The 14,264-nt window shown below is 42.2% G+C and overlaps 1 protein-coding gene across 1 annotated transcript in view; it reads left to right on the top strand.

Annotated features, from left to right (window-relative positions):
* Positions 1-14,264, top strand: part of ABTB3 (ankyrin repeat and BTB domain containing 3) — a gene marked incomplete at both ends in the record, with an annotated part of 169,257 nt that overhangs the window by 88,005 nt on the left and 66,988 nt on the right. The window contains one exon of the mRNA XM_080635079.1: positions 8,947-9,096. Within this exon, the coding sequence (XP_080491205.1) occupies positions 8,947-9,096 (150 nt within the window). The remainder of the gene's footprint in view (positions 1-8,946; positions 9,097-14,264) is intronic.

The following is a 14,264-nucleotide window of genomic DNA, read 5'->3' as shown; positions in this document are numbered from 1 at the left end:
TAGATGAGGCCCTCAGTGACATGGGTTAGTGGTGGACTTGGCAGTGCTGCAGTAATGGTTGGACTTGATCTTAAAGGTCTTTTCCAACCTAATTGGAAATATGATTTTATACAACAGTGCTTAACTAGCTGCCGGTGTTTTATTTAGGAAATACTGGAGGAGACTGGACTGGGTTAGAAGAGAGATTCCTTATCAGCACCGTTGGGCTTTCAGGCCATGCTCATGTTATGGTTACTAAGGGAAAGTCTGTTGAGGCTGGGCATTTTGTGGGGTCGACAGTAATGAATGAAGGAAATTAGAGGCCCTAGGAAAGCATATTAAGCTATGAATCACTGAATCCTCTTGTTCTGCTGCTATCAGCTGGCAGGCCTTTTTCCATCAAATAAAACCCATTAGTGCGTTCTTCATCATTTTCAGTGACTCAGAGGCTTAGACCTTCTGCGAACTCTTGGTCTAATAGGGAGTGTGCTTATTTTAAGCCAAACCCATTTTTGCATGAGTTAGTAACTGCTGTGCATGTCTAGAGTCCATGTTTATACCAGTGCACAGCCTTTCCCCCTTGAGTGTGTCTTCCGTCATGAGTAGTTGCCAGTAGCTGCAAGAGACATCTCACAGTTAGACTGGATACCATCAAATCTACATTTTTCTGAGCTTCCTCATTTACCAGCACTGCCAATACATTCATCATGCTCTTTTTGTCCACCAGTTTTCCCACAACTTCTCAACTTCTTGCATCTGTGGAGACATTGAGGGCTGCATCTGTTGTATTTATTTGCATGTAGCAGACAAAGAAGATGATAACTGGCATTTTTAAGTTTTATTTTCCGTGTCTGGATGCCTCCTGTCAAGGAGTGTGATAGAAAACCTTTATTCTCTGCATCGCTAGTTGCAGGGCAGCATAGCTTAGATCAGGGTGATCTTGAGCTGATGAGTACTCAGTGTGAAATAAATGCGCTGTGTCAGCTCTAACATCTCTCTGCCAAAAAAATCACAACTCGCACTGAAACTTTTATGGTCACGGTGACAGTGGAATAGCGTGGCTGAGCACAGTGTGCTATTGTGCATTGTTCCTGTTGTGAAGTTGAGAAAATGCTGCTTCGTGGCCAAGGGGGAGAGCGGAGGTGAAAATCACAGGTAGGGGAAGGTGTGTGGTGCACATCAGTCCCCTCACAAGGGAAAGGAAGTGGGATACAGCTGTTACATCAGCCACAGCTCAGTATGCTGTCAAGCACACGTGTTGTCTGTCCAGTCCATGGGTGCACGCTGGCAACCAGCTTCAGCTGCTGCTACTTGCCCAATGGCAGTACCAGAAAGACCACTTCATGGAACTGGAAGGGACCTTGGGATAAGCATGTGGAGATTGATCTGCATTTCTTCTCTTGCTTGTGGACTGGCTTGCTTCTCATTCATCAGTTTTGTTTGGTTTTTTGTTTGTTTGTGGTGGTGGTTTTGAGGATTTTGAAGTTTTGCAGTCGATTTTGGCAAGACCAGGATTTTGTTTTCTCTGTATCCTAACAAAGTTAAACCTGAAGCCGTAGCTGGTGATTTGGGAGCCTAGTTTCTATTTTTAGTGAGATCTAGTCTTCTGATTCTTCTTTGTTTTATAATATATAGGCTAAACCATCAAATCCATCCTGTGTTCCACTTGGTTGTGCACCACTTAACTGCTTGGTGCTAGCCGAATGTATCCTAATTTAGTTGAATTGTTGTTCGTTCTATGCCATTTTAAGCAACAGTGATTGCCACACATTATCATTAGGCTAAAGCAATTGCCTTTAGAAGGATCCTAATAAGGAGGATGTCCCAATTAGGTAGAATGTGTTGTGCTAAGGAACTCCTTAGAAGAAAAGATGTCGCAGTAACTTGTAATATAATTCTCTCATCTTCCTGTAACATCTGCTCTAATATCTCACAGAGGTACTCTCTGCATTGGATTATTTTGTTAGGCCCTCAGTTATTTCGTTTTGAAGCATTATTCATTTGCTCTTTTACTGATCTTTCCGGGAGAGAAAGGGTGATCTCTTGTGGTTAAACTGCATAACTAGAGGTCTTATGCTTTTTTCCTGGTTTTCTCTGACATTGCGTATTTCACCTTGAATTGGTTACTAAGCTCTCTAATGCTTTACTTTCACTTCATCTGTAAATTGGACATGAATATTGCCTTACCTGCTTAAGGCCAGTGTCTTGAGGCTAAGAGAAAAGCTGCTAATGGTTACTTACATCTTTGGGTAGTAACTGTTAAAGACACAAAGTAGTGTCCCTTTATTCTCTTGCATCTGATTCCTGTGCCTGTTCCACCCTTCCTCATTTGGGCTTCTCTGCCTACTCTTAAGATTCCAATTCTGGAAACTTTATATCACCACCTAGCTTTCCCAAGTGCTTTGCATTTTCTCCATGCAAAGGCACTCCTTGTTATTTAACCAGGCTGGAATGTGTGGAAAGAAGACACTTTGCACTCTTTGCTTTGAATGCTTTCCAGGTCTTCCGTTAACTGAAAGCACTGGCTGATATGATTAGCTTTATGGTTTTCCCTGTAGTCTCATTTCTGTAAGGGGAAGTCAAGATGTTTTCCATCTTGTCTTGCTGATCAGGTTGACAGGCTGAGCTGGGGAGTCATGGTCCGTGCTGCTTCAAACAAGAGACCCTAGAGATTCTTTCCAAGTCGAGTTTCAATGTAGTGGTTTATGTCACTTTGTATTTCCCAGTTCCTGTGCATTGATGTCAGGATGCTGAACTCATGGTGCTGGTGTTCCCCCACCGTGCTTCAAAATCTGGTGTGTACCTGGATGGTGCATCATCTCACATATTCATGGTTGCCACAATTGCAAAATGTGGGGTCAGGAGAGTTTTTCTTCATGTCAGAGTACCAATCATATGGGGATTGCACCCAGTGAAATGCTTTGCTATTGCTAAGGCAGCTTGCAATACTTTGTCTCTTTTATTTCTTTCCCACTGGCCTGTATGTTGTGGATCTCAAGAATACTCTCTGGTGCTGGGAAATATTTTGGTACATGTGGAAGAAAGGTGATTTTTTTTGATTGGATGTTTTGTGAGCTCTTGAACTTCGTGTGATTGTTTATGAGAGCAGGACACTGGACTCAAAGACTTTCTAGTCCTATGACAATTGAGTGGATTTCCTACTCCTAACCATAGTCCCCCTAAGTAAAGTCAGCATTTACTTGAGCAATGTAATGTGCAGCACCACATTTTGGGAACTGTTCATGGTTAGCTACCATTTTCAGGCTCCTTATGTATAGCAATTTGACTGATCTATCCTGCACACTTAATTTCTATAAACTCTTAGTATGATCCAGCTGTTCCTTGCAGTGGGAATATAAGCTGTTTTCCAGATATGTACATTTGCATAAGATGTAATAGATAAAGAGGAGGTCAAAGATACTTCGAATTATTTTCTCTTGAAAGCAAGATTACTTAATTAAAGAAAATAACAGGAGATGAGCAAAAAAATTCGTACTTCTATCCAGACTCTAAATTAATACACATAAGGAAATCTGGCACTCTTTCCAAAGGAACAAATGGTGAAATGTGCAAAACATATTTTATAGTCTTCACAGCACTTGTATTTTTAATCAAAACAAACACATTTGTGCTGAGTTTCTGCTAGATGCCTCAGCATGGATCATTTGAATCATACTGTCCAGTGGGCATTTTTATTAATGTCATTGGAAATTTGTTTTGGTTTAGACCATGGGATTTGAATACTAATGACAGGTAGATGGCACAGAATTGGAAACATGGATTACATTAGGTATTGCAGTGGAGACTTTTCCTTGCTTGCCTTGGTCTGTCACTTCTATATACATATATATAACAAAATGAAATCAGTGATAGTTGAGGTATTATTTGGTCTCAGTGAATTTGCTATATGCTCAAGCAATAGCTTGATTAAATGTCTTCAGCTCCTTGACATACAAATAAAAACTTCAAATACAGGAGGTGTATGGTACTGAAGCATGTTTGCAATAGGCGAGAAGAAGAAGTTTGAACGAATTAACTTCAGACCTTCGGTAATGATAACTGCGGGTTTAGGTTCTGTATCCCTCATTCTCTTTTTCCTCAGATGGACTCGCAGTTAAAAATGTGGCTTTAGGTGGCAAAACTGATTTGGGACCAAACTATGAGATGTTTGACGATGCAACACAGCCTTGCCCTGGACTTTACTGACCATTCTGAATAAACAGACTTGCTGTTTTCCTGCTTCCCACATTGTGTAGTCATTCATTGTGATATATAAAAGACTGCTTGTCTTATTTTTTGCTGGTTTGCCCTTTGATCTGCCTTTGCACAATGCAAATAGCTGTGCGGTGCCAAGAGCAATAGATGATCCATGGAAAGCCAACAGCCTTCTATGCCCGAGAGAATGTGCTGACTGCTGATCCTGGAAAATAGGCACTGTAGGTGCCAGCACTCGAGGAATCAAATGTTTTGCAACAGCTGGTATATAAATAAGTGCAGATATCTGTCTAAAGAGAGAAACAGTGGAGAGGGCTTAGATTGTTTTAACGATTCCTCTGTATTTAGGTTAGATTTCAGCTACAGCCCCTGTATTTCTCCTACCCTGAAAGGCAGAGGGGTCACATAACTGCTGCTGCATCTGGTGTTGGAATTGCTCTGGTCCATCAGGTCCTTCAGGCTGTTTTGCTGGGGAGACACTGAGGAGCAGGTTCAAGCTCTGTCAGGACTACCGCTAGGTCTCGAATTTGGGATGTTTGCATGATCCATGCACGCTTCTGTCATGCTGCAAGGACAGCATGGACAGCTCCATGGCAAGGTCTGAAATGAGTATGCAGGAATGTATGTGTATTTGTGCCGAAATCTGCCTTGTAGCGGAGGGTGGTGCATCAGTCAAGCCCGAGAGGTGGGAATGTGCATGAGTAAACTGGAATAGAGGTACCAGGTACCCCGGCTTCATATGAGTTTGCGTGAAGGTTTAAAATAACAACTTCTTTTATGAGTTTGGGCATCTTTAGTCTTCACTTTGTCATTTTGTGCAATACTTCTTTGGTCTGGGATTTTTAAGTGCTTGGGGGCTGAGTCCTGGCTTGTGTTTCAGCTTAGCCCAAGGGGCAGGAAAAATGTGGAGTCTATTAATTGTACATCAGATTTTCCCTATGATGTTGTTTGTCTCTAGAGATTTGGGAGGGGGAGCATTAGGAGCTTGTCACTCTGATTTTTTAATTTTTTCTTAGCATCCTGCTGGTTTTCAAATGTATTCTCTGCATTTCTCTTCAATCTTTTACCTACAGACTGCAGGGTACCCTGAGGCCAAGGGCAAAGTGAATAAAGCAATTTTGAGTATGGCCCATTCTGAATATGTCCTTACAGACAAGTCCTAGACAGATCCCTGCCCCAGGGAGGGTACAGACATGGGGAAGCACTGAAAGAGGTGACAAAATCCAAATACACTTGAATGCTTTGGTTGTCTTGCCTTACTCCAGTGGTTCACAGCAGTCACAGATGCAACGTATGGCTGCTGTAGATTGCTTGGTGGCACAGAGCAGCCAGGGGCGTATTGAGTGAGTCTTATATTTGTTGGGCAGCAACTGACTGCTTAATTTCCACACTAGTGAATCAGAGAGAAGAAGAGGGATAAAATAATGGGCAAAGAAGCGCACAGGCTTGAGTAACCATGCAGAAAGGAAGGATGTTGAACAGCTGAGAGAAAAGACAGATACTGCTGTTCATTTCTGAAGATACTTCACAGACATCTTTGGTGTAAAATGACAGATAGCATCAGCAGTGATAGATGGGAAAGCAAGGGGGAAAGCATCCTTTTCTTCAGGCCACTGGAAATTTGAAGTCCTCATGTGTTTGTCTAGTTCAACGCGGTATGACTGAATACACTGCTGAAAAAGCAAGTAGATAATACCAGTCGTCACAGAATTAAAATAAGGAAGTTGAACTGTAGCCAAGCCAGTGAAAGCTGGTGGTGGCTATTTAAATGTTTATATTTATAAAAAAGATATTTATAATTGCAGAGTTCTCACCTTTTTCCCTTCCACTTTGATTTGGCATGCTATGTTCTTGCCAAGAAGCAATTCCCTGCCATAGCCTTTCATTGGTAAATTTGAGCTTTACGTCAAACACTGATAAAAGAGAATGGGGTTTTTGTTCTAAGAAGCATTTCATTCACTGATTTTTATTAATTTTTGGGTAAAACAGTTGAAGCTAGAAAATTGGCAGAGTTACATGCCCAAGCCATAGAATTCCCTTTCTCCATACTGGCAAAAATCAGATCTGATCCAGCAAAATCATGACAACTGGTCACCTACTGTGGTCAATTATAGTTTTGAAGCTGACGTATTAAGTATCAGATGTTTGGCTATTGCACGTCTTTGACCTCCAACCCAAGTAAAACCTTTTGGCGTGACATCCTATAATTTGTTAAGGTTTCTAACAGTGATATATTTCACATTTCATTTTCACTTTTCATCCAAAATCCGCAGAATATTTTCCCTTCACTAAAGAACAGAGTAATTAATCATCAGGGCTGTTTGTAAGGAAAAGCCTGGCTGTGGGAACAGAGTCATAGACAAAATAGAGAATAAAATATGTCTATATGCCACTTCGTGGAGGAATATCTGCAGTACATATTACGATTTAAGCCATTTAAATCTTACTATTAAAAAGATATCTTAAGCCAATATTTTTTTCATGCTTAAGGTGTGTTTTCACTGGAAAAGATTTTTTTCTTGGATATTTGCTTTTTAAAGATGCCATAAATGTGTTTGTGCTCTATTTCTTGGTTTTAGAAACATCTTAAAATATATTAGATCATTTACACATCTGTTTTCTGCAGGGAAGACTCTTCCAATTTGGTCTTAATTTCTATCCATTAAAATTATAAAGAATGATCTAAATAAATGAGAAGGATTTCCAAGAGAGAATACTTATTACAATATGTGAGAAAGTCTGCATTTTAAATCCAGGTGTTGTATTCCTCAAGCTCTGTACCTCCCCAGAATATAAATGTTGATCAGTGCACCAAGTGTTTATGCGAGTCAGCCACTGAGCGATGGCAGGAGGATTTGGAGAGCTTGTTTGATAAGCTGTTGTTGCTTTTTATCCCTTACCTCTCTGTGTTTAATTTTCTTCCCTGTTGCTGTGTCAGATGTCCTGCTCTTTCTCTCCAGGCTGCTTCCCCACGGGTTGTGCTCCTCTCTCGTGACCTTCCACACATTAATATGGTTTTTCTGTAGTTGTTACAAGCCCGGGATCAGAGCCAGGGCTGGGATAACGGCTGCTCCTGCTCCTCTATCTCTAGCATTTGAAATAGGCTATTAGGGAGTTTGTTCTGGTGTTGCTGTTGCGCACAGAAGGTGATTCTGGTTTAGGTTGCTATCTCATGTCCATGGTGGACAAGACATTTGGTCTGAATTTTCCTAGTGTATACCCCTGCTGTTTGGTTTGAACATGCTCACTGAACCTGCATCACCTCACTCCTCTCAGGATGGGTGTTTTTAGGTCTGTGCTGCCAATAGAACTTTTAGGCTAAACTGTTTGCGGGGAGGAAATGGATGTGAGGAGGGAATCCAAAGCAGTTTAGTGGAGCTAACAAGGTGTCTGAGAAGCATCCCCTCTCAGGTGCATTGGCTGGTCTTGCAGTGCTCCAAATCAGTAATATTTGTGGGGCAGTTGCATGACTGAGGTAAACAGGTTGCGGTAGCCATGCTCCACTGGACCTCAATGCTATACCTATTGGTAGAATGCTTGACTAGTAGAGTTAGATGCCATGTATTTGCTGACCTGGTAAACTAAGAAAGTTCTTCTCCCTGGAAAAAAAAAAACAAACCACTAAATAGGTATCTCTTTCTTAACGTATTTTGTAAAGTCTTCTTGGCCCATAAGGGCAGAACCTCTGCCCTGTGCTTAGAAGGTGGGAATAGAAAGAGCTAATGGAAAAAATATTTTTCCTATTATGGCTTCTTTTCAATGGTATTTGTTGCATGTCATAGAATCAGAGATACAATGAAATTTAATCATCACAAAGAAGTACAATTCCACTGCCTCCAGTGGGTCTCCATCTGTGTGTGTCCCAGAGGGACTGGGAAAGCAATGCTGTGAAGAGCATGGTCATAGCTGGCTGGTCACAGGCCTCAGGAAGGGAGGAGAGCTTCCTCTCCAAGCTGAACTTCCATGTGTCTGTTACCCAAGGATGGTAATGTGGTGCTTGCTTTTGTAAATAAGTTCTGTTTTTCAGCATGACAGTGATTTTGATTAATAAATGTATGCCCTCTATCTACGCCTGAAGGGTTTAGATGTTGTGGTAGAAAGTGACTTTTGTGCCTGAATAAATGTGTATGTAAATTATTATATGTCCGTAGCTTTATTTATGCCCTGCCCCACAAAAATTCACTGCTGTAAGGGCTTCTGCATAATGTGCTTTTGAAGCCCAAGCAGCTCGATTGTCAGGAGTTGTATTTACAAGAGAAATTCAATAAGCCCATCAATGATACTGTGAGCATCTTGGCACTGTCCATTATTTTGGCAATTGATGATGGAATTTCCCTTAGAGGAGATTACTGTAGATGTATCATCTGTCTTATAATTTTAAAGCCAATCTTTAAGAATTGTGCTGCTGAGATACAATTTTTTTTATTACATTTGTATGGGTTTGGAGTAGTTTCTAGGAGGCTTCTTTGGAACCCTCTTTATATCCTCCTTGGGCAATTCTCTAGGATTTTCCTTAGAATTATCCCTAATTGACATTGTAAGTGACTTAAGGATATTCAGAAGAGCTAACAAGGGCTACTTCCAAGAGCATGAGTCATCTAGGACATTGAGTTATAGATGTTGACTGTCTTTGAGCTCTGTACACACACTCTGTGTCTTGGAATGTCCCCAAAGTGATGTGGTGGTGGCAGCCAAGTCATCCATAGCGGCTGAAATTACAATGGATTTCTCCTTTCTTTTTATCCACTGTAGGTGTTCTCTGCCTGCCAGACAGCCTGAACCTTCACAAAGACCAGCAAAGGTCAAACAAGCCCGGGGAAGTGCAGATGTTCAGCCAGTCAGAGCTGAGGACCATTGAGCAGTCTTTACTTGCAACCCGCGTGGGGAGCATTGCTGAACTCAGTAAGTACAAGGCCATTGATAATGTTTGGGTTTCCTTCCTCAAAGTAAAGCAAAGTCAATTGCATTGCCTGGTTATACGGAGAAGAGATGAGGGGGCACATGTGACGTTGAAGGAGACAATGAGACCATGTTTATGTTCCATGGCTAGTTTGGAAGCTCAAGCCATAGGAGGAAAGGAGTCTTGTGCAGTCTCATAACAATACCTATGGCTTGTTTGCATAACTGCTCTCACTTTTAAAGGTGGAAGATGCTTTATTTCATCCTCTCTCTGTTGTGTTTGAGAGCACCTCACAGCTTGGCCAGACTTACAAACATCTGTTTTATTGGTGTCCCGTCTCATTTCACTGGGATGCCTGTTTTGAGGTGGGGAGGCAAAAAACTGAAGGCTGCAGTAAGTGAAGGAAATATTGTCACAAATTTAAAGTGGAGTTAGTTTCACCCATGTTAGAGAGGGTCCTTCACACTGCTTTTCCTTCTCAGTTCCAGCAGAGGAAAGAACCACAACTCAAACTTGCACCAAAGGAATTTGCCCTTGGAAAATAAATTATTTGCTATTAATCAAAATACTTTTTAAGAAATGTGAGAATCTGTGATATCTGTCAAAATCTGAAAGCTTTGGTTTCAGCACAAAGGAATTGTAGGAGGCAAAAGCCATGTGAATCCTCATATGATGTGGAGAAGTGCCTTTTTTTAAACTTATTAAGAGGAAAGCATTCCCATCACATGTTTTATGGTATAGTTAGAGATACGAAGCAGTTTGTGGGGAAAAAAGAAACGTTCAGACAAAAAAAGGCTTTTTTTTCTGAGGTCTGTCAGGAATACTGTCAAGTATTTTTTTTCCTGAGCTCTATTATGAGATTTTGGGGAGCAACTGAAAGGACTCAAAGCTATGAAGATACAGGCCACCCAGCTTACTGCTGTTCTTACTGCTGAATCCTGTGTTACAAGCATCAAAAGGATCATGCATAGGGATCTCATGTTCATTTTCCTGGTGTTTTCTGTAACAGTGGGAGTCTTCTCTGTAGCTCCATCATATTGTCAGGCCTCAGTTTACTTGTTGCTCATGAGCCATGTGGATACATCATGGATGTTTGTTGGCAAGCCACAAAATGATTTTCTGTTTTCAGCTTGCTAATTTTTCTCTGCTTTCATGAAACATCAACAAGCCAAGAGCACTTACATGCCTTAGTGTGAAGTGTTGCGCTGCCTCTGGAATCAGGTGTTTGGTGTTATTCAAATTAAGTAATTTATGCTTATTTACTTCACGCTCATGAAACACACAACACTACTGTCTGTATGCCAACTAAATTATGCATGATACAGCTCTCTTTCTAGAAGTACATATGGTTGTGTTTTAATAAATAAGTAAATCTGCGGATATTTCAGGATTACTTTTTTAAATTCATCCTGTATTTTTTTGAGCCTCTGTATGAAACCAGACTCCTTTACTACTCCCTCTCCCCCTTTTAAATTTGATTCCCAGAAATCTGTCATCCCTAAGTAGTCCTAGCTTAGATTCAAACACTTGGTTAGTAGGGTTTGCCTTCTGTGTATCTGTTGACTGCAAACACAGGCAAAACACTCTTCAGGGTGGCCAACTCGAAGGAAAGAGCGCATCAGAGGGAGTTAGATGCAGCTGTCAGAGAGGCTGGCACCTCCAGCATGCTGGTAGGTCTCCAGAAAGCCCTCTGGACAACTGTCGAGAGTGCCTCCCCAGCCGCTGCAAGCAGATGCATGTCAGGGAAGAAGCAGTAGGAGGAGTGGTAATTGGCAAAGCTTGCAAGGTTTGATGCTCAGCTGGGTAGAAATCTTTGCTGCGGAGCAGTGCAGTGCGGGGTTCAAAGCTGAGTTGTGAAATGTGGAGGGAGGCACAGCATGTCGGTGTTCAAAACCCCATGAATCTGGGGAGAAGGTTGTGAAATGTAAGGAAAACGGAGAGGTGGGAGGTACGAAGGGGTTTGCTCTTGCTCAGTGCTTGTGTATCTGTCTCTGGCATCAGCGGAGGCTGCGACCCGGAGATTATAGCAGATCCTCTGCCATGGAGGGAGGCTGGGAAACCACAGTGTGGGGGCAGAAACCCTGAGCAGTGGGGAGAAGCCAGCGGGGAACACCTGGGGATCAGAGCATGCTGGCAGGGAAAGCGTAAGCAAAGAAGGATTTATCATTACCCTGCTGGTGTGAGGGGGATGGAGAACTTTAGAAGTGGTGTTATGGAGAGGAGAAAAGATATGACAAGCTCTGGCGTGGAGAAGGTGGGATATGAGGGAAGGGTTAGGTATCTAAAAGCCCCTGCTCAAATGGGGATGAATAAAGGTGATGAGGGAGACTCTCTGGGGTTAGGAGGGAATTAAGGGGATAGCACTTGTGAAGAGGAGGAGGAGATAGCATCCAGGAGTGGGTGGCAAGGGCAGAAGCTTAGCGTACTGGATCAACAGAGCAGGCAGTTCCTGGGTATGTGTCCGCAGTGTTCCACCAGTTGCAATATCCCAGGAGCCAGGACTTCATTTCTGTTCTCTTCAAAAGAGTACAAAAAACAAGGGCAAAGAGTGATCTTACAATAAAGCAATTTAATTTTGTCTCAGGAAAAAAAAGGGCAAAAAAAAAGCAGAAAAAGCAATTCTAATTGAATGATATTTGCTATAGTTTATCGACATTAATAATTAAAGCATTGCAAATACAGGGAACAGCTAGAATTAACAAGTGCCTGCATGCGGAGGAAAGGCTTCTTCTGCTCCCAGTTCTGCCCAGCGTCCTCCATGTAGCGGCATGGCCGGCTGCTGACCTGCTGGAGGCTTTGAGAGCAGGAAATCAAATCTGTGCCCTGTAAGATGGCAGCTGGCAAATGGGGCCAGTTTACTGTCCAGCACATGGGTTTCAGCTCAGATCTTACATTTCTTTGCACTATGGTCCAGGTGGAAAACGGATTCACAAGGTGAAAAGCCTTGCGTCTTGTGGTACCTTCATCTTGCCCTACATGTGGTGGCCCTCAGTTGTCAACTCCCCTTGATTTTTCATGTATGCTGTCAGCATATTGGAAAAGACCATTTAGGTGAGCTGCATCTCCCTGAACGGTGAGAGAGGTTAGAGAAAACTGGGGGAAGGTGGGATGCTGGATACAACCATAGCGGGAGGGCAGCACCTTCTGCAGAAGTGGAGGTCAACCCAGGATGCCATTGGGGGTCCTCACAGCCAGGCAGGTACAACTGGACTCAGAGATGCTGCTGTGGTCCTCCCAAACCCTCCTTCTGCTTTCACCTCCTAGGTTTGGGAGGCAGCGGGCACTGGCTGTCCCTGGAACGGCCCTGCCTTGCCTGGCGGTGGAGAGGGGAGGTAACACCACTGCACCACTGGCCCTGGGGCGCTCTCCTGAAAACAGGAGGAAGAGAAGATGTTGCTGACTTAGGGGAAAAAAATCAAAGGAAGGTTTCATCTCCAGGACTTAGGAGGAGAATGTAAATAGAGACCTAATTCTGCAATGCAATTACAGTCTAATGCGTGATTCCAAAGAAAAGGCTTGAAAAATTAATGTGAAACCTTATTCATTAAAATATAATGAGCACGGCACAAAGTTAAAGAACAACAATAAATCTGGCCCATGTTATATTGGCATTTAGTATTCAAGAATTGTAATAGCCTACTACAGTGTGTTTTAAAATAATTTAATTTCATTTGAAATGCTTATTATATAGAGAACATTGGGAAGAACTGAAGCACAGCAAAAAATAATAGGATTTTAAACAGTAGCCTGACAGTATTTCACTGTTTAATCTTAAAGAAAATATTTCATGAGACTTTTTTTTTTCCCCAGTTTTTTGTAAGTTTTCTGTATTTCCAGACCAGACCTAGAGGAGAAAGGGAATAGATTTGTTTGGGGGGTGGTTCAGAAGGTTTTGGGGATTCTTCTAGATTTCTAGTTCTTCTCTTTTGTTTCATCCCCTTCAGATGGGGAAAAATAAGTAGACTGAACAGAAAAAGAGAGGAGTATTAGGGAGAGCTTTGGCTGTTGAGAGGTTCCATGATACTTCATTTTGACCTTTGAATATATTTTCTAACTTCTTTATATACTTGTTTGCAAACCACAAACATTTAGGTTGTATTTAATAGCATAAAACTCCAACAAACCTATTCATCACCCATCTAAAAATGCTGCTGCCCAGATGCAGAAGGAATGAGGCTCATAACTGGAGGTCACTGGTGTTTTGCTGGATGGAGGAGGACCCTTTTTCTCTTGTGTGTGCATGTAGGTGGTAACAAGGAAGAGCAGAGGCTTAGCACCAATCCCAGCACCAAGAAATATTCCTTCCTCACTGCTTTGAGGTGAAGAATGTAAGGTCTTAGCATATGGCGGAGCTCGGACAACCACCCCATGCTGAGGCACAATGCATAGGGCTGCAGAAAGGTTGTGTTCCTTGAGCCTCATATAGGGATAAACTGTGGCTTAGGATATCATCAAGCATGTCTTCTGGTTAGAACAGAAAACTGCTTTAAGTCCAAAGATGGCCAGTCTGCTATGGCTTTCCTGGTAAGAAGTTTGCTACCCAATACTGTACAAACTGTGGTGATTAGTGGTGGTGGCGCTACTCTGGGTGTTAACCACAATGAGTAGGCATGTTTTGTTTTAAACTAGGATAATCTGAAGACGTGGATGTGACTTAGCACTGCTAATCTCAAAGCTTTTTGCCCTTTGAATGGTGTTTAACATGTATAGCACCTCTCAGCTGTGATGCTTAGGCTGATACTTCCTCCACATCAGGTCTCAGCAACGTTTTCCTTTTTGCCATTGGAAAAATGCCACCCATCATCCTCTCTTGGCCTCCACAGTTCTGAATGTATATATTTCCAAATTGACAGTCTCCCAGTAGATCTTGGCACACTTTTAGGGATGAAAGGAAGGATTACTGCTTAAGTGTAAGTCAGAATTTGATTGTACATAACAATACTGGTTTTCATTTCTCCTCTCAGCTGCAGCTGAGGAGATGATGGAAGTTGGTATCCTCTCCTTTGCCTTTTCATCCTCTGTAGCCAAGAGGAAGGAGCACTGCAGGAGCCATACAAACCAATTCACGTCCTGTAAACAAGAGGTTAAACCTAGGCTTAGGAGCAAATACCAGGGTAAAGGTGCTTGCTGGAAAAGTGGCATCTGAAGGAGGGTTGATTTTAAGTGATCT

Source organism: Psittacula echo (assembly GCF_963264785.1).
Source record: "Psittacula echo genome assembly, chromosome: 1".
NCBI lineage: Eukaryota > Metazoa > Chordata > Aves > Psittaciformes > Psittacidae > Psittacula > Psittacula echo.
The sequence above is the reverse complement of the archived record's forward strand: the minus strand, read 5'-3'. Positions and strand labels throughout refer to the sequence as shown.